The sequence below is a fragment of the Ruditapes philippinarum genome, unplaced genomic scaffold, assembly GCF_026571515.1.
Source record: "Ruditapes philippinarum isolate M1 unplaced genomic scaffold, ASM2657151v2 ctg1957_1_1_1_1, whole genome shotgun sequence".
Lineage (NCBI taxonomy): Eukaryota > Metazoa > Mollusca > Bivalvia > Venerida > Veneridae > Ruditapes > Ruditapes philippinarum.
Genome location: NW_026857326.1, coordinates 224611 through 249566, shown reverse-complemented (window position 1 = coordinate 249566; position 24956 = coordinate 224611). Strand labels below are relative to the sequence as shown.

The 24956-nt window shown below is 33.2% G+C and overlaps 1 protein-coding gene across 3 annotated transcripts in view; it reads left to right on the top strand.

Annotated features, from left to right (window-relative positions):
• The first annotated feature begins 905 nt into the window (after positions 1–905).
• LOC132749393 (tropomodulin-like) overlaps positions 906–24956 on the top strand; it is a 29306-nt gene continuing 5255 nt past the window's right edge. Inside the window, exons 1-9 of one of the 3 annotated variants that reach the window (XM_060739125.1) lie at positions 906–1032; positions 10284–10436; positions 12174–12330; positions 16399–16512; positions 17180–17266; positions 18433–18563; positions 20471–20578; positions 21484–21627; positions 22771–22918. In XM_060739125.1, coding sequence (XP_060595108.1) covers positions 10305–10436; positions 12174–12330; positions 16399–16512; positions 17180–17266; positions 18433–18563; positions 20471–20578; positions 21484–21627; positions 22771–22918 — 1021 coding nt within the window. In that variant the 5' untranslated portion in view covers positions 906–1032; positions 10284–10304. Of the gene's footprint in view, positions 1033–6925; positions 7062–10283; positions 10437–12173; positions 12331–16377; positions 16513–17179; positions 17267–18432; positions 18564–20470; positions 20579–21483; positions 21628–22770; positions 22919–24956 lie in introns of those variants that run through there. The other 2 variants (XM_060739123.1, XM_060739124.1) reach the window with 2 other exon arrangements.

The window sequence follows — 24956 nt, the reverse complement described above, 5'->3', positions numbered from 1 at the left end:
CATCGATCCGTATCATCAGTATCTGAAAAATGACGTTTTCTAGCTGACAATAGCGTTATGTTGATCTGGACAGGCAGAGGCGTTGGTAATTAAGACGTCGTCCACATTATCCTAAACTGCATTTGAATTCATCCATTTAAATCAATTTAATACACAAAACCGCAAAACACAAAACTGATTATATTTACCAGTGTGTCCTCTTTTAATTATTCTGTAGTTTAAATCAGTATTAAATCTAAAATAACAATCTATATTTACATGGGAAAATCCAATTCTGCCAGTGAATTTGATACTACACACAGTGAATATGATTTCATATTTTGTTCTGTTGACTGTTTGGACAAATGAGAGAGGAGCTATATTTAGATCATATAATGATATATAAGTATTATTTCTTGCCTTTTTGATTTACTTCATCTATAAACATTAATTATACCCGTTTTTTTTTTTCAAAAATATATTCCGTTGCGCCACGAATATGTCAATTTTACCAACATAATTATGTAATCCTTTGACAATCAAAATTACAAATATTTTCATGAATTTTAAATCTAAAATTTTCCTAATGCTCATAAAAAGGCATACTAACGTTTTGCTTGATTATTGAAATTCATAAATATAATGTGTGTGTGTCCGTTTTTGAAAAAAAATCTCGTTCGTTGGCGCACGAATTAATTTCCGTGGTTGGCGCAACAGAGATAAGAACAATATTACAGCAATAGCGTTACTTTTTAATGAATTTTTATATTTAGACAGTATTTGAATATTCGGCATTTACTCAAACAAACACGAAATTTCCTTTAAAGTTCTTGCAATAAGTGGAATTTCTAACTTTTAACTCCGTAGCGTCCTTGCGCCGAAAAAAACTCCGTTGCATATTTTAGTCATACTGTTTTACTAATCGGACCATCTCGGCTATTATCAATAATCGAAATTTGGTTGAAAAGGGCCGAGAAGATGCGATTGCTGTTTTACTATTACACCGCTTTCAAGGGTCAAGGTCAATTGAAACTTCCGGAAATACCGAAATAGGTAAATATATATCTAATTTTCTTAAAATTGCATGCTATTTGGCTGAATAAAATACTTTAAGTGTTATCATATGATAATGTTTAAAGTAAGGAATCTATTGGATTCTTAATTTTTGTAAAGAAACACAGAAATACTGTCATATTTGTATTGAAAAGTCTGGCAAACTGTCAAAAATAAATGATAATTTGATCATATTTTTGATTATCAGATAGATCTAGATCTATAACAAAATAATTTAAGATTTTTTTCAAATATTTCTGAGATTCTATGGAGGATATTATACAGCTTAAAACCCAAACTCTCCAAAAAAGATGAATCTAATTGGTCCACTTCACTGAAAATCATAGATTTTGAGCTTGAGCTAAGGGGTGACGGGGTGACTAGGGCAAAGAATGAGCAACTGCTTATAACAAACTTCAAGCAATTTTGAAGTTGCATGATTTTTGTAATGATCTGTCATAACTATTTACGACACAAGGTCTGTTAACAATTTAATTACTTCTCAATTACAAACAATTACCGTTAATGTGATAACGGCGGTACAAGTCAACCCGGCCCCAAGTCAACCCGGCCCCAAGTCAGCCCGTCCCCAAATTGGTCAACCCGGCCCCAAACCAATGTTATTTCTGGTCAACCCGGCCCCATTTTTTTATTATTTATTTTGCTTTAAAATATAAACACTTATATTTTACAAAGTAATTATTTTTTATTATTTTTTCTTGATACAATGTTTTATAATAATAAAATGATTTTACATGCAAAATATCGTTAAATTTTGTCCATAAATAAAAAAGTTATAAGTTATATTCGAATTATGTTCTATAAAAGTCATATCCGTAGCGAACAGAAGATACCGAATATGACTTATATTTTATAAATTGATTATTTTTTTATTAACTTTTCTTGATTAATAATAAAATGATTTTATATGCAATATGTCGTTAAATTTGGTTTATAAATAAAAAAGTTATAAGTTATATTTGTTTTTGTTTTTTTTTATATATAAAATCATATCCGTGAAGAACAGAAGATATCAAATATCATTATATGACTTATATTTTATAAAGTAAGTGGTTTTTTTTTGTCTGGATTACAGTGAAATAACATGCAAATAATCGTTAAATTTTGTACAATTAATAATAAATCATTTTTATTCCATCATACAACAAGATGACTTAAATAATTTTCTTTGAAAATATATATTTTGGGGCCGGAATGACCGATTTTGGGGCCGCATTGACCAATTTTGGGGCCGCATTGACCAAATAAAAATACTGTGGGGCCGGATTGACCAATTTTGGGGCCGGGTTGACCAATTTTGAGGCCGGGTTGACTTGGGGCCGGGTTAACTTGAGGCCGGGTTGACTGTAATTCGATAACAGAGTCAATTATCACTGAAAATACTTAAAATGAGTTTTTTTTGCTTAGTAGATTAATCAACCTTTTCTGAACACACTTGTGATTTAATTTTGGAAGCAGTTAGTAAAAAAAATGTGTTTTTAAACATTTTAAAAAAGTACCTATAATATTTTTATCTGCTATTCGCATAACCTGTCAATTATCGATTATTCTCCGTCCCCTGTTGAGGCATCAATTAGGGAAATCGGTAGTTTCATAATTACATCCGTGAATTACTGGGCCATACTACTTGTAATACATGTATCGTACAAAATTTGAAATACTGTACAACTTTTATGAATATCTTGACATTTATCATCTAACTTTTATTTAGTCTTTTTATAAATAAAGAAATAGTCGGCCAAGATGTAACATAAATAATTTAGAATAGTGGCAAATCACACGACCAATGTGATGGTAAAAACTATGTAGCTGCCTGTTATATCAATAATGTTTGAAATAATAATTTGTTTGTCCTGTAATCTGATAGACGTAAGTCGTTACATTGAGTTTATCGACAATTGTACGAATCAAATAGCTTTCTCGTTTCAACCTCGTTTTCTTACAATATAAAATGAAACAGACAACATTTTTTATGTAAATGCCTGAATGAGTGGGGATGACAAATTTCTAAAATATTTTATGATAATCTGCGGATGATATTTTTTTATGAATCCATAGAAAAATCGGACAGATATGGAAATATATTTTTAGTGAAGGTTTTGAATATAATGTTTGCCAGTAAATCGAACACTGAGACAAAGTATGAAATTCATTTTGTGTCCTAGAAGAAACTGAATCGAGATCTGTGCCGTGTATAGATGAATATTCATGATAATTAAAATCAAGGTCAGATCATATTGATTGAGTGATACCTTTTATTTCTATAAAATATGTCAGGCTGTTATAATTATATGAATTGGTCGAACAAAAATATATAATATCCCGTTAATATTTGTACATTGTACCACAGACTTTAGCTCAGTTTTTCGTTATTTTAATTAATATTTAACAGAATTTCATTCATGAATACAGAGGCAGTGTGACACTAATATAATATAATAATGATGATGATAATAATAAATTTCGAAAGTGAAACAAATAAATTATCCCACTGGCTGTACGCACGTTAAATGCAATCCATTTCCCCCCATAGAGTGCCTCAAATTTTTCCAATAGTCATGTGACATCTGAGACAGATACCAGACGGACAGTATATCACATTAAGATTTGAAGAAATTTCTGCTATAAAATGATATTAATCAGCTGAATTTTAATAGGTCAGATGTCACTGGGTCATAAAAAGTTGTTAGAATATGTTACCGTATCTTGTGGCCCCTTTGGTGTAATATTTGCGCGTTATGCAATAATTTAGTGTGAAACGCAGGGGTCCGAGAGAGAACAAACGAGTTATGTATGGTGAAAAAAGTTGCATAAAATGTTTGACGTTATGTAATATTTTTTTGAGAAAAGATAGAAATAATCTGAGACAAGGTTCCCTAGCTATTATAATTATGTTTATATTCCAAAAGTTTGATGACAAAAAAATAACTTTGATGGGATGATTTAAAATAATAGGATTTTTGTTCAAAATTTATTATTTACAAAGGCATTTTTTCAAATATGTTATTTTTTTATGAAGATCAAAGACATTTAATGCACAAGATTTAAATAACAATTGTTACTAAAATAAGTTGGTATAGCAGTGTTCGAAATTAGCAGTAGTCCCCTGGCTACTAAATTTCTCCTTGGGCTACCAACTTTTCACAGTAACAAGCCCGGCCAGGCTACTGTATTTTCAGAGGCAATATAAACAGCTGTTTAGAACAAATGAATCGTGCTAGTGAAATGTCTTTTGGGCTAGTGAATATTTCACTCTGGTAGTCCAACCAGTCTAGTGGATTCAAATCCTAATTTCTTATGCTGGTATAAGTAACAAAAGTTCACTATGTAATCTCACAGTAATGCAGGGATCTTTTTGCCTTATTTTATAGCGTATATTCGGTCATGTTTCCAATTGATAATATTATATTATTTTCCCAAACCACAGGAAAATATTCCCAAATGAAAGTTACGAAATAAAAATATTGAATAACAAATATTAAAATCTTTGAAAATAAGAACTTCTTCACTGTTATATTGCTTAATTCTGTGGAGATGCCATCCCAGACTTCCCGAAATACGTCGGTCCGACGGACATGTCCGATAAATTTTGATCAGGTCCGACAATTTTTTATTCCGGATCGGTCCGACTGTCCGGCTTTTATCCAAGCCGCATGTATACAAAATGGCGTCGCTAAAAGTGCCAAACCTGGGAAAAAACGAAAATCTATGTCAGAAAAGTGCGCAGAACAGCAATAAAAGGATGAAAAGAATAGACCTGAGACAAAATTTAATGAAAAATGGAAGCAGAACCATGAATCATTGGTGTATGACAGGGAGGAGATGAAAATGCACAGTACGGATTGTGCCGATTTTTACGGCGAAAAAATAAAAAACAAAAAGTGTCTTAGAAATACAAACACAAGTTTTTCATTGATTTTGATCAATTTTATTTGGTCCGACAGATTTTGTTTCGGTCCGACAGATTTTCATGGTTTGTCAGACCGAATGTCTGACAGTTTTTTTCAACTTTCGGGAAGTCTGCCATCCTAGACATGCATTCATTTAATCATTGCAAAATTTCAGTCATGCATTTTTTACCAATTTTTAACAAAACATTGCTGAAATTCTCAATTCCATGGGTATGGGTCATGTTCCCAAAATCCTGGAGAAAAAAAACCTGCATGTGCATATTTAGGAAATAGATATCAATTCTGAGTGCATTGTTGTAGAATAATGCACGGTTTGAGTTCAAATGCGTAGTAATATAATCACGAAGGCCGATAGGCCTGAGTGATTAATTACAAAGCATTTGAACGAAAAACGTGCATTATTATACAATAATGCACGAAGAATTAATATCTATTTCCATTCTAACACGTCAAGAAAAAATATAATTATTATTATAAAGTTGGACTTTATGTTTGGTGGTTAAATTTGTTTTCGCCTCAGAGTTGCCAATAGAAACGTTCTTTAAAGGCTGTTCCAGTGGGTTGAAAAAAAACTGTCGTTAAATCTACCGTGTATAGAAACATTTTGAGAATAACGAATTTTGAAAACGTTGATAAAACTTTGTTTGGTTATTTTATTTCAGTCTATAATTTTCCAAGCGAAATACAAATTATCAAAAGTGAAATAAATGTAAAACTTAACTCGTCTGCGACGTTAAAATAGCTTACTTGATTTTGATTGTTTTGCACGTGCTGTTTGGCGCTACATTGTGACGTCACGTAAACAACACTTTAAACGTCTGTACAGCGTTAACGACTAAATTAAAGATATTGGTGTTTGGATTTATTTTCTTAGTAAGACCATTTTCTTTCATTCTAGATAGTTTTCACAACAAAATTCGACAAAAAATTGTTTTAATTTACCAGATTTTTCAAACAAAATGGCGCCCTTAATGTGAAAATACACAGGGAGATAATAAGAACGGCGAGTGCATTGTTGCAGAATAATGCACGCTTCGGGCCTTCTTTGTTTATATAGAAAAATTTCCGATAGTGTTAGAATTGTTTACAATTCACTTACCAGGTATTAAACCACTAAATATAAAAATGCAAAAAAAAATTAAGGAGGTCTTTTATATTTTTATTGATCTGAATTGTTCACAGTAACTGTTGGTAATATAACAAAATATCAAATGATATTTTGGACATGGTATCAATCATTCTGACTGATACACACCCCTTCCTAATGATGGTGTATATTGTTAAACCTCACTCGCTTGAAATATCTATTGCAAGAAATCCACGGTGTTGTAAATGAAAGGCAGTTTCACATTATCATATATTCATTTTATTGGCTTCATTGTAATATCAACGTAATCCGCGTCTCGTGATTAGTATACATGTATATGCATAATGTGATACTCAATAATTCACAACCAATGATCATGAATTCAATATTTTAGTAAAATGAAATATATTACATAATTTTTACAAGTAGAAAATCTTGGATTTTTTTTACTTTTCCTAAAATCTTAGTACATATTTCTGAGGTTTGATTTTTTTGAAATATTTTGGCTCATCTGGAGGCATGGAGCTTTACTTGATAACAAAGTTGCTAACTTTCAGTTTCACTATTCAACAAATTAATTAGGAATCCTAATATAGTTCTTAAGTCATTAGTCGACATTGATCGTATTATCATGTTGGACCTAATTTCCTATACACATCTGTAATCAGTCTCTATTGGTCATATTATCATGTTGTACCTATACTCATCAATTCTGTAATCAGTTTCTATTGGTCAAATTATCATGTTGGACCTATAACCAGCATGGGCATACCTTTTGTTACACAGGTAAATGCCTTGTTACTATTTATAGATTAATGGTTTATTATAGTACAATAAGCACAGCCAGATATTGAGTATGTTTAACACATCTTGAAGGTGTTATTTCTTGCTTGTTGATATAATTATAGATATAACAGAGTGGATAGTAATAAATGCTGTGGATTATTTGAGAATATTTATTTATGTACATGTATGTTGAGTGAATTTGTGAATATTTGATCTTTTGAAAGGTTTGTAAAAATTTCATTTTCATTGATATTATTTTTTTTAACCCTTAAACACTGTTAAAGGGACTTCACTGGGGTTTCTTGACATGACTGGACTTGAAATACTTTACAGAGATTAATGTTCTATTTGATGAAGGTCCAGACCAATAAATTGTGTGCAAAATTCCAGATCCTATGCTGACATTCATTTATTTAGAATAATTATTCTAACCTTGAAAAATGCGGTGTCTATTCTAGGAGGGGGGATTCACCAATATTTTTGAATTTCCTCCCTATTTTTTCAGAGGCAGGGGGACAATTTTACATAGAGAAAGAAGGAAAAAAATCAACAAAATGTAGTATCTTTTTGAAAAAAATCCTCCCTGCTTTTCAAATCCTAGAATAGACACTGAAAATGAAATGCTTTTCACTCAAGACCGGGCTACAAATAGCACAAAAATGCGATTTCCAATTTATTTCTGAGTTTATTTAATTCTTTATTATCTTTTGCATATCTTTCTGTCGAAAGTGCCTCAGCAGGTCTATGTCAGAAAATCTAATGAGCCACGTCACGACAAAACCAACATAGTGCGTTTGCAACCAGCATGGATCCAGACCAGCCTGCGCATCCGCGCAGTCTGATCAAGATCCATGCTGTTCGCTATCAGTTTCTCTACTTGTTATAGGGTCTGTAAGCGAACAAATGATGCGCAGGATGGTCTGGATCATGCTGGTCGCAAAGACATTATGTTGGTTTTGTCGTGATGCGGCTCAAATTTTCTTTTGAAACTTTTAGGCCTCAGTTGTGTCCCTTTAAAGCAGCACGCCTCCAGATACATGCTATTTTCATGAAAATTGAGAAAATGCATAAAAAGGTGAAATATTATGAAGAAAACGAAGGTAATATATTTCATGTTGCAAGCAGCTGCAAGTACAACCCATAATTATAAATCAACAAAAAGAAGTCAAAATGTGCAAAAATAGCCCTTAATTACTGCGTTACTAATTGCAGTAGAAAATTTTAATATGGTGAAAAATACTTCAAAATTGGTCAAAAATCGCACAAATTGTAACAAATAATACCAAACAGTTTTTGAAAAATAAAAACGGTAGTATTTCTTAGGCCTAAATGATTATTGGCCTGTAGTTTTTTTTCGCAATATTTTTGGGAGGCTTAGGACAAGCCTTTTGAATTTGGAAATAATAGTAACATCTATGTAAGCAGAAGGGTACCTTAGTAACCTAATTAATTGGCTGACATATATAAGTGATTATGTTAATTATGTCCATTGATTTACATGTAACAGTAAGTAAATGATGTGTTAATTACATGTAAAATTAAGTAAATGATGTATTAATTAATGGTAATTAATATTAGCTAGTTGATTGATAGGGTCTGCTACAGTACATATACATCATTAATTTTTAAGATGGTGACTTAAAGCTACATGTACATGCCTCCATATGAGTCAAAATATTTCAATAGAATCAAACTTGAGAAAAATGTACTAGTAGTAAGGTAAATTAAAAAGTTTCAAGATTCTGACAATAATATTTTACATATTATGTGCGATTAATGACTGATTTTTCAGTAATTTACAAATATATTTCTACGGCGTTACGCAGTAAAGGCTATTTAAGCGTATTTTGACCACTTCTTGGTAATTTACGTGGTTTGTAAGTGCCATTGATAATGTGTAAATTGTTTCTTTGGTTACTTCACAAAATTATGCTGTTATATACATTTTCAAAATTTTCATGAACATAAGCATGAATCTGGCGGCATGCTGCTTTAAGTTACTACAACACATGTTTATTAAAACTGTTTGGTTACACATATGTATTCCAAATTATATATTTATCCTCTGTCAATCAAGCATAAAGTCTACAGTAGTTAACTTTCTGTTTATTACGTCAGTAGGCCGAGGCTAGATTGTAAAATCAGGAAGCTAAATTATTTGATTATAATAATTATGTAATTTATTTGGACGGATTTCCCCCGAAAAATATTTGCATATAGGTAACGAGTGCGAACTAAAAAAACTATTGAAGATTACTTTTAAGAATGTGAAAAAAATGCACTCCATCAGTAAATGGTTGCCAACAAATGTGAACTAAAAATATTGAAGAAGTCAGAATGTGTAAATTGCCGTCCATCAGTAAAAAAACAAACCTCAAGTACTTTGATTATTAAAAATGGCTGTATTTTCACTCCTGTGCCAAGGTTTATATATGATTACATGTATATATATACACCTCTATATTTGTATTATATGGGATAGGAAGGGAACATAGGTACAAGTATCTTATGATGACATTCATTACCTAGCAGTAAAAGCATTTTCAAGGCCTGGCATAATATATTCACCGTGTCTGTAAACGTGTTATTACATAGGACATGATAACACGTTTACAGACAGGTTGACTTTACCCCATTTTGTTGTGTATTGTGTGTATATTATTATTTTTGGGAAGTTTATTCTTATAGTGTATTTTTAGTGTTTATTTCACATGTTTTGGAATTTTTTTTCTAATTGACTGGGAATTAGTATGTTTTTGGTGTTTATTTCATGTTTGGGAAGTTAATATACTAAATATTTGGGAATTAGTGTGTTTGGGTTTTTATTTTATGTATGGGAAGTTAATTCTTATTATTTGGGAATTTGTGTACAGTGTTTATTTCTTATGTTTTGAAGTTTAATATTCTAATTGACTGGGAATTAGTTTTGTGTGTATATTTACAATGTATGTTTGGGAAGTTACTTTCAATTGTTTGGGAATTAATGTGTTTTGGTTGTTTATTTCATGTTTGGGAAGTTTATTATAATTGATTGGGAATAAGACAGTGTGTTTTCATCTGAGTGTTTATTATAAGTTTATTCAAAAATTGTTTTTGTGTTTCATTTGTGAATGTAGCGGAATTTTATTCTATGTTAAACCTTTTGGGTGTTTATTCTTATTATTTTGTGGCTTTTAAGTTTTATCAGAGACATAGATATGTTATCTATGTCTCTGGTTTTATCTATTGAAAAGCAATGTTACAAGCCTGCAGTGTTAAACTAATCTGCCCCAACCAAAAGTGGTTAAGCCAATAATTTTAAATTAAGTTCTGCAAGGGAGAGATGTCATTATATTGTCAGACCTTCTTGTACTGTAAAAGACATGTTCATTACAATTATACAAACAAAAAGTTTATCTTGGAATGTCACGTAAAACATGATTTTTGTTCTTCTTCTCTGATTTCAGTTTGAATAACGCTCGATCACAATGTCTGACGTAGAATTTTTGCAGCGGTCTACTAGCAAGGACGTGGATGTCGACCTTGAAAACTTGGATGATTTACTGGCTCAGCTGACGGCAGAGGAGTTAGATGAGTTGAATGGTGATTTCGACCCTGACGTAAGTTACGATATTTTTTCTTGTGGTACGCTGAAGAAGCTTGTGGTTCAAAACAATGCTATTTAATTAATTGGCTGCCAAATATTTCGGTTTTTAACTCGACCTTTCAAAGTATAGGGGGCGCTATAATAATTAAAACATTTATTATAATCAGTAATTACATTCACCCAAGTGTCGTAATTACACTTCTGGGGGTCATAAAATTTTGAGTGCAAGTTACTGTAGTATTTCCAAAGCTTTTGGCGGGAATAGATTGAAACTTCACACACTTATTTGAAAACATAATAGAAGTTCACTGTCCAAAGCCCATAACTCTTTACATGTATTTTGACTTAATAAATTATGACCGTTTTTGAACTTAAAAAACTCTACATTTATAATTCAGGCTTTTGTTTTACTGTTAGTATCAATTATTAAGCACTGAGAATAGTCAAGTTTTTTCCCTGTTTCTATGTCTCTTTTGTTCTTTGACTTTGTTGATGCCTTGTGTGACTAAATAATGACAGTTCAAACCCCACCCATCCCCAACACTACCCACCTACTTATATAAACATACTTTGACGATAGACTTTTGTTAATTTGTGTAAAGTTTATTGCATTTAACAAGTCTTGCCAATATATATATATATTAAGTTCATTCGTCACCTGTGACTCGCCTCTCACTTCTGTAGGTTCGAGCCATGCCAGTGTCTTTGGATCCTTTATGTGACAATGTGAGAAAGCTATCCAGCTAGCTTTACAGAACGTCAGTGCTTCTACTCGGAGTGAGGTTTCCTGTTTGTGCCTAAAATAGGAGTAATGTAGAGAAATGGGTCTGAGGTTACCTCCACCAGTAAAGCTGAAAAGTCGCCATATGATCTATAGTGTGTTCATGGGATGGTAAACCCAACAACAAAAACAACAACAACAAAAAGAATCATTTCTCACATGTGATCAGTATTGGTTAATATTTTGGATACATTTTTTGTATGTCAGAAGTACTGTATTATACTGGGTGATATTAATTTATCACTGAACTCCTGATCATTACTTGAGTACCTGAGAGAAAATAAAGTCCTGTTCTGTTTTGTTACTACATTAAGGTATACGGGATACCAACATAAGTTTATATTTACCTATTCCCCTGCATTTTGAAATGACCCTTTAAAGCTTAAAGATAAAGTAATCTCTGATCATCTTTGCGTAAAAATTCTTGTTGCAGAAATTTATTGAAATCTAGGAAATTCTTACTGAAATTGTCGAATTTGAAAGATAGAATGTGCATACTTTGATTTGGAAGCTGCAATCCATGTTATTGGTCATGTTAATTTTGGTTCTTTCTGAAGAAAAAAACAAAACAAAACTGCCAGTTTTTTTACTGACACTATAATTATGTAGTAATAATGTGTTTACCTGTTATGTTGTAAACTTTTGTTTTTTTTGTTTGTTTGTTTCATTTTATGCCTTTTCCCAACAGTATTTCAGTCATATAGCCTAACCATTGTACCTGGAGAGTTACACCAGTGCTAGACCACCTTCCTCCACGTTAAACTACCAAAGCATCTCCCAGGGATCGAACCTATGCCAGAGAGGTAACTGGATTAGAAGTCATCGACTCTAACCACTTGACCACGGAGGCGGTTAAACACACATCTGACATTACATTTAAAAAGGTACTATAAAACAATTATCAGTATTTTCAAATATCAACTTTCGGCCTAATTTGTGTATTATAATCTTTAAGCAAATTGTTTTCAGAACTCTTTCCTGCCACCATCGGAGCGTATGAAGTCTCAGACGGATAAGAGCCCATCCGGACCGTTCAGTCGTAAGAAACTGCTCGACTTTCTCGAAAAGAAGGCCAAGGATGAGAAGGATTGGGAAAACATAAAGCAGTACGTGAAAAAGGCTCCAGGTATGTTATGTCATAGGCCAGTGTTGAACTAGTTGAATTTCTTAAATGGACTTCTCTTAAGCTTCTATTTTTAGAACTTTCTATTATTAATTTTGGGAATGTCAAGATAGAAAATTTAAATTTCCGCGACCATCATCTTCATGGTGGTAATGTCGGTTGCTGAATGATTGTATGCAAAAGCAGTTTCTATAAAGAGTACATATTTCTCTTTTTCACATACTCGTGTTGATTTTACGACTCTGTAAAAATGGTTTTGCACGGCCGAGCATTCATTTGATATGACGTCATTTGAGTTAAAGCAATCATAGCATAAGGGCGCCCAAAATGTTAAAGTTACGCTATAGGCGCGTCAATGAAAATTGATTGTTTTGCACTTTATACAGTCTTTGTTTCGGATATGTGATAAATAGAATATTATACTTGTGTAGGTTCGTTACTGAATTTATTGAACTCGTTGAATGAAATATTTTGCTCACCAAAGGCTCGCATGATATAATTTGATTCAACTTGTTCAATAAATTCAGTATTGAATCTACACTAATTTCTTATCCTCTATGAATCATAAAAAACACGATAAAATGCAATACAACACTGGCTAATATAGCTTCACTGTCACTTTATCTATAAACTGTTTGTAACAAACAAATGCAAGCATTGGTACAACAGTTACTAGAGGTATACAACAGGTGTTAATAAAAGTTCATATTAATTAACTAAACACTTACCCTAAAGTGATGATGATGAATTTAAGTGACATTGATATAATGATATTAGTTAAAACTGTAAGAGTTCTTTATAACAACATAAGTACAATTACTGAAGAGCCTGGGGTTCTTTCGCCAAGTGATTTAAGATTAGAAACTTAGCTGCACTTTCAATGCCCTGCCTCTTTTTGGTTCAAGTCCATAAAATCTTGTATATTTTTAAGCGACAGATGAAAGGTTTATTTATATCTACAGTACTCTACATATATACCATCATCAAAGGCCCTGGGGTTCTTAAATTTGAAAGCACTGTGAATTGCCCCACCTCTTTAAGATAGAAAAGATATATATATTATATATATATGTAACTATATACTCAAACCAGTAAGCAAGTCATCAATTCTCAATTGATGGTAAAGGGAATTTTTTCTATTTATTCAAAAATTGAAAGCCAGTTTTATCATTGTAATAGATGCTTCATTCAGTTTTTTAAATGTTCAAAGATTTTTGATAGTGTTGACAGGGGCGTATCATGTTGGGTGGTCAGGGTCTGATCCAAGTGTCTATGACCAATTCAACCAGTGTTGTCCGTGATCAGCTGACACATTTAAGTTTTAACAGTATTTTTAGAAACAAAATATAAATAAACATAATGTAGACCTAAATCTGTTTTCTAATCAAAGGCCCATTATGCCCCCTGAAATGAGTTCATTTTTATTTCTCAAAAGCTTCTTTAGTAAATTTTGGTGTCCTAAAATATTTTCCTAATAATACTCATTCACTAATTACCTGACCTATATTTTGCAACTGGTGGCTTTTTGCAATGGTGTTATGAACAGATTAATTTGCCGTAAGCAAGGTTAAGTATATAATGTACATTGTATTTAACAAGAAAGTGTGACTCAGACTGAGCAAACAAAAATTTTAAACAAATTACAATCATGAATGTATAAAACATAGTCTACTAAAAATGTAAAGCATTTATGTGATATGTTTAACCGAATAAAAATTATTTCAAGTTTTTCATATTTTCTTCTCAATATTATTTTTGAAACAAATCATTAACAAGTAATCACATATATCTTATCTAGTTATGTTTTCTAGTGTACCTTAAAGGGGCTCCACTGAGGTCCATAAGGCCTAAAAACATAAAATTTGAAAATCTTACAAATATGAAGTGAATCATTTAGAATGGAAAAAAACTGCAAAGGATAACAAAGTAAAATACTCAGAATTAAATAGGAAATAGATTTTTATTCAATTCATTTTATTCAATTGGTTGAAAAGTGTTTGCAACAATTTTCATTTTTGGATCATTTTCAACAATATAGATGATTATCATGGAAAAAGAGATGAAGGAATTAACACAAGTTATTGTTCCAGACTAACATCGATTAGTATTCAAATCTCAGAAAGATATTCCAAGTCCAGTCATGTCAAAAAACCTCAATGGAGTCCCGTTAATTTATGAAAAATATTTATTTTCACTATGAGAGGATTTTAGAAAATAAATTGCAAAATTTAACTTTGGTAATATGACTGTATTGATAATTTATTTCATGAATAAAGTTACTAACAATTGGTCCTGCATTGTGCATCAGTTTAACTATACAGATTTATATTTTGTTATTCTGCACATTTGTAACATTGCTTTTCATTGGATCTTGATGCTCATATCAACCCGGCAGCTGTTCATTTATGAAGAAGTTTCACTTTTTTCTTTTCAAATAAACGAAGTTAACTGTATTATTATTAAATTCGTTCTTAAGATTCTTAATAGGTTATATAGTTGTTTGGGCTATATAATGCAAAACAATTGTTTATATAGGGCCATATAACCACTGAAAAAAATCTGTTTAACTAATACCGGTAATGTAGAAGTATGTAGTGTGAATGATATGAGTATAATTTGTGTTTAACCATGCATGCATTGTTGAAGATTATTATAAGTTCAGCTTGTTTCAAATTAAAAAAATAATCAAAGCATGAATATAGTCTAATATGGAGCTGCATTACTACATGTATATGAGTTTATTTACAAGAAAATACATTTGTGCAAAAAAAGGGACTTAAAAATGAGATAATTATTGTGTACACAAAAGATAATTAACTTGTATAAAAGCGAAAGTTATTTGTGAACAACAGATTTATAATTTGAAATCAAAAGATGGTTTATGTGTACCATACAAATACACATTTTATATGTACATGAGAGATAAAAGTTAAATGTTCATAAGAAATATTTGAGCGGCGTCACGACAAAACCAACATAATGGGTTTGCGACCAGCATGGATCCAGACCAGCCTGCACATCCGCACAGTCTGATCAGGATCCATGCTGTTCGCTATCAGTTTCTCTACTTGTCATAGGGTTTGTAAGCTAACAGCATGGATCCTGATCAGACTGCGCGGATGCGCAGGCTGGTCTGGATCCATGCTGGTCGCAAACCCATTATGTTGGTTTTGTCGTGACATGGCTCATTTTATGTTCTACATGTGGCTCCTAATAAGTAGTATAACTCGTAAGCATATTTAAGAGTATAATTGACATAAGCTTTTGCAGTAAACAAACTGTATAATTATGCAGTATTCATTTCATTTGTAATCCTAGGCATTGGAAAATGATTTAGTATTATGATCTTCAGATATAACTGCATGACCATTGTTCAATGTCTGTATTATCATTTGAGATGCGTCACAACAAAACCAACATAATTGGTTTGCGACCAGCATGGACCCAGACCATCCTTCACATTGGCGCAGACTGGTCTGGATCCATGTTGGTGGCAAACCCATTATGTTGGTTTTGTCGTGACACGGCTCATTTTGTATGTGTGAAAAGTTATTATATATTTACTTGAGTTATTGCCCTTGTTGTACTAGTTTGATAAGAGGAACACACTTTCTGATTAATCTGTGTAAAAATCACTTTTTGCCCTTGTTACTTGTGGGATATGACCAACATGCTTGCTGATTTACCTGTGTGAATATCACATAGTTATTTGCCCTTGTTACATGTAGGATAAGACCAATTCGCTTGCTGATGTACATGTGTAAATATCACATATTTGCCCTTCCCTTACCTGTGTTTGTCCAACAATATAGCTTTGTGTGATATTAGTCATATACATGTATTTATATGCTTGCTTGTTAATTAACCTGTTTGAATATTTAGCCTTGAACTCTTTTTTACCTGTTTACACAATGTTGCATTTTAACATGACATTGTATATAATAACTGTGTGATACTGCAGTCACATGACTTGTCACATGATTTTCCCCCTATGTGCATTTTGTGCATGCCCCTCACACTAACCTACGCATGTCTCTACATTATCTACAGGTGACTCAAACGATGTTTCAGAGAAACCATGGAAACCGAAGGAAGTGAAGAAAACCAAAGAAGAAGAAGAGATCGACACGGAATGGGACGATATTCTACAACAGGCTACAGAAGACGAGCTCGTCGATTTGGCAGGTATCTTATTTCTTTACTATGTCATATTCTTTATAGTGTGTTAGGCTGCTGCAACTGACTGGATAATAATAGACAAAATAAAAAAAAATTCTGTAGTAAAACTGTAAAATAACTTCATTTCCAAAGTTAAAAGACCATTATGAAAATTTGCTGTCACAGTCAATCATACCAGTAGCTCTTTAACTGTTGTCTATACAAGTTTGTCCCTCATGTGGCTGAGGGTTGCCTTAAACAGTTTTAGGCATCAGAATTGCAACCACCTTTTTCACTTTTCATGATCATATGAGGCGACAAAATGAGCTTGAATTACTGGAGTCTATGCATCTCTTGGCTCCTGCAGGTGAGGTGGTTGTGACCCAGGTGTTGCTGTAAGTTCGTAACACCAGAGATTAGCCAAAATCATATTTCCTGTTTTGGTGCCATATGACACTAAACTGTGTTGGTGTGTCAACAAACCAAACAATTCAAACATGTTCGTGAATTTCAAACGAGATTTTGACAACAACAAAAAAAGTTTGTATGAAGAAATGATTCCATTTCATTCAGTGCTTCAGTGTCACATTTATTACACAGGCTCCAACCTTCCAGGCCTTAAAAAATAGGTCAACAATCTTTCTTTTTTCTCAAGTGCGATCATCGTAACAACTGTTTTCATATTATATTTCAGCCGTTCTTGGTTTTCATGGCATGTTGAATCAGACCCAGTTTTATGCATCGGAACGAGACGAGAAACTTGAGGGAGGTGGATTCGCAGGTAAGACTTTTTTTGTGTGAAAATTGTAAAACCAGTCTAAAATCTAAAACATTCTATTGGCTATTTTGATTTTTGAGATCACATGCTCCATTTAGTTAAAATTGTAAAACCAGTCTAGCAATCTTAAGCATTTGATTGGCTCTTTGAGATCACATGCTCATTTTTGTTAAAACGAAAAATCCAGTCTAAAAACTCTAAAATTTCTATTGGCTTATTTTGGAACATATGCTCAATTTGTCAAAATTGTAAAACCAGTTTATTAATCTTAAGCATTCAATTGGCTCTTTGAGATCACATGCTCATTTTTGTTAAAATTGTAAGCCAGTCTAAAATCTAAAACATTCTATTGGCTATTTTGGAACATATGCTCAATTTTGTCAAAATTGTAAAACCAGTCTAGCAATCTTAAGCATTCGATTGGCTCTTTGAGATCACATGCTCATTTTTGTTAAAATTGTAAACCAGTCTTAAATCTAAAACATTCTATTGGCTCTTAGAGATCACATGCTCATAACCAGTCTAACATTTCAAACATATTATTGGCTCTTTTAGAACTCATGCTCATTTTTGTGAGAATTGTGAATCAGTCAAGCATTATAAACATATTATTGGCTGTTTTGGATATCATACTCATTTTTGTCAAAATTGTAAACCAATCTTAAAAGGTTACATATTCAGGGTTTTTTTTAGAGTTGTAAACCAGTCTTACAATTAAAAACATTTTATTATTAAATTTATATCAGAACTAGAATATTCAGTAATTTTTAGCTTGACTGTTTGAAGAATATGGAGAGCTATTGTACTATTGTAATAGGAGGTCACTGTCCAAGACCCATAACTCTAACAGATTTTGCCAGAATGAGAATTATGACAATTTTTAAACTTCAAGAGGCTCTTGTTTTACTATCAAGCACTGAAAATAGTCGAGCCTACGATCCTAGTAGTAGCTCTTGTTATTTTGTGTTGAATCTGTATACTTACACATACACTTTAAGAATATTTAGTAAAGAGAGAGAAAGAAAAGAATGTTGCAAAATTTATTCAAAGCATTTGTAATAAATTGTTACTATCTTGTAAAAATGTTATATCTGCCACAGTAACTTTGCTATTGGCAATAATTTGGTAATACCAATAAAATTTCTTTGTTTTTGTCCCCCGACTTACAGGAATGGCAAAGTCAGAACAGCTCCGGGTAATCCCTTTTGAACCACCAAACATGACAGACGTAGAGGAAAGTCTGCAAAAGATAAAGGACAATGACTCAAGCCTTAAACACCTCAACCTGAATAACATAAAGGTAAGATAATGTACGAAATATAACTTTGACTTTTGTCTGTGATCTTTGTCCAGCTGAAATGTAGGAAATATAACCTTGACCTTTGTCCAGCTGAAATGTAGGAAATGTAACCTTGACCTTTGTTCAGCTGAAATGTAGGAAATATAACCTTGATCTTTGTCCAGCTGAAATGTAGGAAATATAACCTTGACCTTTGTCCAGCTGAAATGTAGGAAATATAACCTTGACCTTTGTCCAGCTGAAATGTAGGAAATGTAACCTTGACCTTTGTTCAGCTGAAATGTAGGAAATGTAACCTTGACCTTTGTCCAGCTGAAATGTAGGAAATATAACCTTGATCTTTGTCCAGCTGAAATGTAGGAAATATAACCTTGACCTTTGTCCAGCTGAAATGTAGGAAATATAACCTTGATCTTTGTCCAGCTGAAATGTAGGAAATATAACCTTGATCTTTGTCCAGCTGATATGTAGGAAATATAACCTTGACCTTTGTCCAGCTGAAATGTAGGAAATATAACCTTGATCTTTGTCCAGCTGAAATGTAGGAAATATAACCTTGACCTTTGTCCTTGACTTACTTTGTCCAGCTGAAATGTAGGAAATATAAACCTTGACCTTTGTCCAGCTGAAATGTAGGAAATATAACCTTGACCTGTGTCCAGCTGAAATGTAGGAAATATAAACCTTGACCTGTGTCCTTGACCTTTGTCCAGCTGAAATGTAGGAAATATAACCTTGACCTTTGTCCAGCTGATATGTAGGAAATATAACCTTGACCTTTGTCCAGCTGATATGTATGAATTATAACCTTGACCTGTGTCCAGCTGATATGTAGGAAATATAACCTTGATCTTTGTCCAGCTGAAATGTAGGAAATATAACCTTGACCTTTGTCCAGCTGATATGTAGGAAATATAACCTTGACCTTTGTCCAGCTGAAATGTAGGAAATATAACCTTGACCTGTGTCCAGCTGAAATGTAGGAAATATAACCTTGACCTTTGTCCAGCTGAAATGTAGGAAATATAACCTTGACCTTTGTCCAGCTGAAATGTAGGAAATGTAACCTTGACCTTTGTTCAGCTGAAATTTAGGAAATATAACCTTGACCTTTGTTCAGCTGAAATTTAGGTAATATAACCTTGACCTTTGTTCAGCTGAAATGTAGGAAATATAACCTTGACCTTTGTTCAGCTGAAATTTAGGTAATATAACCTTGACCTTTATGTTTGACCTTTGTACTGCTGGAACTCAATCTGGATGTTATATTGATACATATAATCTGACCTCTCAGAGAAGTTAAAGGTTTGAAATGAAACAGTTGTAACCGTTAAAATATGAAAGAGAAATACAGAGGATATTGAATGAGTGTAAGTTCAATACTGAATTTATTGCACAAGTTGAATAAAATCATATTATGCGAGCCTCTGGCGAGCATTATATTATTTTATTCAACGATTGCAATAAATTTAGTAATGAAATTACAAGAATTTAATATTCTATTTATCACATACCCAAAATAAAGATTGTTAAAGTGAAATGAGAGTCATTTTTCATTGACGCATCTGTAGTATAACGATAACATTTAGCGCGTCTTTACACTATGTTTGTATATCGCTTATGACGTCACGTCAAAATATATGCACGGCCGTGCAATACCTAATTTACGGAGTCACAAAATCGGGCATGGGTGTGTGATAAACAACTGTTTTGCATTCAGAACTTTTTATCCTGCTATCGTCAATATGTTATGTCCTAATATGTGTGCTTGATAAAGCCTTGTCGGATAAACTTGGCTATCTCTGTTTATTAGGTCACATTGTCAAGCAATGTGTATGAATATAGACTAAAATTATGTTCCTTTTTTTGCTGTATGTTAATGTAACTTGTTGTTCATGATTTTTCAGAATATTTCCTTTGAGAGATTGGAGGCCATCTGCGAGGGTCTGAAGACAAACACAAACCTAGAAATCCTTGAAATGGCCAGTGTTGCTATGACTGATCGAGTTGCCAAGGTAACCAAGATATTTTTGCTTTATTGATATATGTTGTGTTTTTTTTGGGGTGGGGGGGTTAAATTTTGAAAACCCTGGTTATTAGTTGGAAAATGCCAATTCCAGTCTGTCAGGTTGGCATCAAACAGGTGGTTTCCTTTCGATAACTAGAGTTTGCAACAAGATATTGTAATGAATCTTAGTATACAGCAAGCTTCTGTGGAGATCTGGCTTAGAGTCAAGGGCACTGTTACTAAAAATAGAAAAATGGTTTCCAGAGAGTTGTTTTTACAATGCAATAGGCAGAGTTTAGAGAGCACATTTCATTTATTTGTTACATCGATCCAAGGCTTGTGACACTGCATGCATGTCTGATGTGAAGACCAAATAAACAAGTCAATTTATATAACGTGAAGTACAAGTTTGAAACACTGAAATATTTTGGACAACTTCAGAGTAGTTCAGGCAATTAAAATAAAACTGAAATGGGACAAGTCCACTTGAGAAATTTAGCAGGTCATAATGGTTGATATTTTTCTTAATTTCTTACTTTTTGTCGATTTGATGTTAAAGGAACTCCACTGAGGTGCAAAAGCCTAAAACTGAAAATTTGTATTTCTTGCAAAGATCAGCTGGGACACTTTAAGCTAAGGATATGGAAAAGAAGATTAAGAAATTAACTATAAATCATATTTTTTTGCTATTCTTAGCCTGATTTGTATTTGGGGCCATTTTTCACTATTTAAAGAATAATAATTCTTGAAAAACGGAATGATCAAATGATCTGAAATTTTGCACAAAAGTTATTGGTGAAAACTTATGTCAAATGGAAAATAATTCCAAAAAAACTATTCAAGTCCCATCTTTTGAACACACCTCAGTGGAGTCCCTTAAAGTTACTATGCACATTTTATATTTTGTTTCAGAAACTTGCAGAGGGTCTGTCAGAAAACAAAACATTGAAAAAGTTAAATATAGAGTCCAATTTCGTAACTGGAGAACTTATCGTGGAAATCTTGAAAGCAATAAATGTACATAAGACATGCACGGAATTTCGTGCAGCTAACCAGGTATGTCAATATAATTAACATTTTGATAGAGCCTCTTCTGCATAGCACAATATGGAGAGCATCAGATTTGAAATATAAGGATTACAGGTTAAAACCTCTGCCGAGGTGAAAGGTTGCAGGCTTTGAATATCCTAGACCTGTGTGACCATGAGGTGAAGGTTGCAAGCTTTGAATCCTAGACCTGTGTGACCATGAGGTGAAGGTTGCAGGCTTTGAATCCTAGACCTGTGTGACCTTGAGGTGAAGGTGGCAGGCTTTGAATCTTAGACCTGCGTGACCTTGAGGTGAAGGTGGCAGGCTTTGAATCCTAGACCTGTGTGACCATGAGGTGAAGGTTGCAAGCTTTGAATCCTAGACCTGTGTGACCATGAGGTGATGGTCGCAGGCTTTGAATGTAAGACCTGTGTGACCTTGAGGTGAAGGTTGCAGGCTTTGAATCCTAGACCTGTGTGACCATGAGGTGAAGGTGTCAGGCTTTGAATCCTAGACCTGTGTGACCATGAGGTGAAGGTTGCAGGCTTTGAATCCTAGACCTGTGTGACCTTGAGGTGAAGGTGGCAGGCTTTGAATCTTAGACCTGCGTGACCTTGAGGTGAAGGTGGCAGGCTTTGAATCCTAGACCTGCGTGACCTTGAGGTGAAGGTGGCAGGCTTTGAATCTTAGACCTGCGTGACCTTGAGGTGAAGGTGGCAGGCTTTGAATCTTAGACATGCTCAACTTTGAGGTGAACTTCAGCATGGTGCATGCTTTGGATCTAAGACCTGCATGACCTTGAGCAGGCTTTGAATCACTTGCAGGCAAGAATTTGTTGGTCAAAATCTATTCAGTGAAACATTGAAATATTTCAAGTGAAGATATTAACAAGTAAAAGTGTAAATGGTTTATGTATTTCTGTGATTGACCCCGAATCTGCTGAAACTGCAAGTGAATAGCCTTTTTGCCACCGGTATAGAGCCAAGGCCAGCCAGCACATCTGATCTTTACAATCTGACCAGGCTCTATACTGGTTGTGGCTCAGTATAAGAAACAGTGCAGTTCAGGTATTACTAAAAACATAAAAAACGTAAAAAGATTTTAATTTTTTTTAATTCTTTTATATATTATATATATATCTATATATATTTTACATCTTTTCCTTTGCAGAAACAAGAGGTACTTGGTAATAAAATAGAGACCAAAATTATAAAACTGGTAGAGGAGAATGAAAAACTTATGACTCTCGGATTGGCATTTGAATTCCCAGAGACCCGAGTTAAAGTAACAGCAAAACTACAGGACAATTACGATCAGAGTAAGCATTAGTTTATATTATTTTTATGCCTTTGTGTCATAAGATGAGGAGGGCATGTTGTTTATGGTCTGTCTGTCGGTTTGTTTGTTTGTTTGTCTGATTGTTTTTTTGTCACCAAACATAAACTTTGATCATAACACTTAAGTCCCTACACAAATGACAGTATCCAAAAATCATAAGTACATGCAACTGGATGCACTGGATTTGTTAAATTCACTTACAGGTCATGCGTCAAAGTTAACTTCACATGAGCATGGCACTTCACTATACCCACAGGTGGAAGTGGTTGTGACCTATAAACATTAAATTTTAATAGTGGCCATCAGACAAGTGGTCCTTTTATTCAGAGCCTTCACATTTCTCAAATGTAGGCACCTTGATGTCCTTTACCTGTAATACACACTCAGAGGTCACTGGGTCAAGGTCACCTTACCTCTAAATAATAGCCATGGTCATAAAACAGTAGTTAATTCAAACACTGCATTCTCATTGCACAGGTGTGTACACTACCTTTCTCACCAAGTGTTAGGTCACAGGGACAAAGTTCAATGTCAAGTGGGTCACACACTTTCCATTCACCCCTAAACCCCAACCCACCCACATCACCAATTAACCCTGGCCCCATACACACTGCAGTCATTCAAATTTTTTGATACTTTGTAGGACAGTATAGTTCCTATTTTATTCTTTCATCTTTAGTGTGAAAGGCTCTCAAAACTTGTCACTCTTTGATGAAAGAAAATAGATACATGGGTATATTATATATTGTTATATAGTTATAACTTTTGGCATTCACTTTTATGTGGAAAAGTTATTGTTAGACAACTTGGCAAAAGTGTTGATAGGATTGATGTTAAAATACTGTTGTATCTGATGAGTTATGCAGGGAAGTTATCAGTTGCCTGAGTTATGAAATAAATGGTATAGTTATAGTTATGGCATTTGATTTTACGTAAATACAGAATTTATTTTAAAGGCACATAATGCCTCAGAAATTAAATAGAATATTTCCTTCTGTAAAGAGGGCAAACATGAGTTTTATAACATTTAATTATAAAAGAAAGTAGTGCTGAATGTGAAATGGAAAAAAAAACAAAACAAGTAAATCAAGAGAAGGAGAGAACACACGTCAAACATAAGGATGTTTTTTTAAACTGGTTTATTCTAGGATCTACCAGTTTAAGTCTTTCAATGATACATGATTACTGAAGTACTTAAAAAAAAAGCAACAGAATGTTACTGTGTATGTTACTATAAATAGACATACAAATGAGTTTTTCTGGGCAAGATGCCAAGTTATTGTCCATTTTAAAACATTTCAAATATTGATTAACCACAGACCATACCTATGTCAATATCCATTTTTAGCTCGACTTTTCTATGAAAAGGGGAGCTATCCTACTCGCCCCGGCGTCGGCGTCGGCGTTGGCGTCACACCTTGGTTAAGTTTTTCGTACCACCCCACTTTATTTCAGAAGTATTACAAGTATGGCTTTGAAACTTACCATACTTGTTCACCATCATAACCTCCATCTACAGACAAGAGTACATAACTCTGTCAAGGTTTTTGACAGAATTATGGCCCTTTTTTGACTTAGAAAGTGTATTGAGCTTGGTTAAGTTTTTTGTACCACCTCACTTTATTTCAAAACCATTGGAGGTATTGCTTTGAAACTGACCATACTTGTTTACCATCACGACCTTCATCAACAGACAAGAGGACATAACTCTGTCAAGGTTTTTGACAGAATTATGCCCCTTTTTGACTTAGAAAATACATTGAATATGGGTAAAATCTATTACTTGTATTATAAGGTAACTATAATACTTTCACATACAAAGTCAAATCTATATATTATGCTGATTGTACAAAAATATACTGCTTCCTTGGCATAGATTTCTTGAAAAATTATGTTATTATGTCATTTACCAAGGTGTTCTGAGTGACGTAAAAATACCTTATTCTCTCAAAGTGGGTTTAATACTATTAAATTTATTTAAGGCTCAACTCAGTTTTTTAGCTCGACTTTTCTATGAA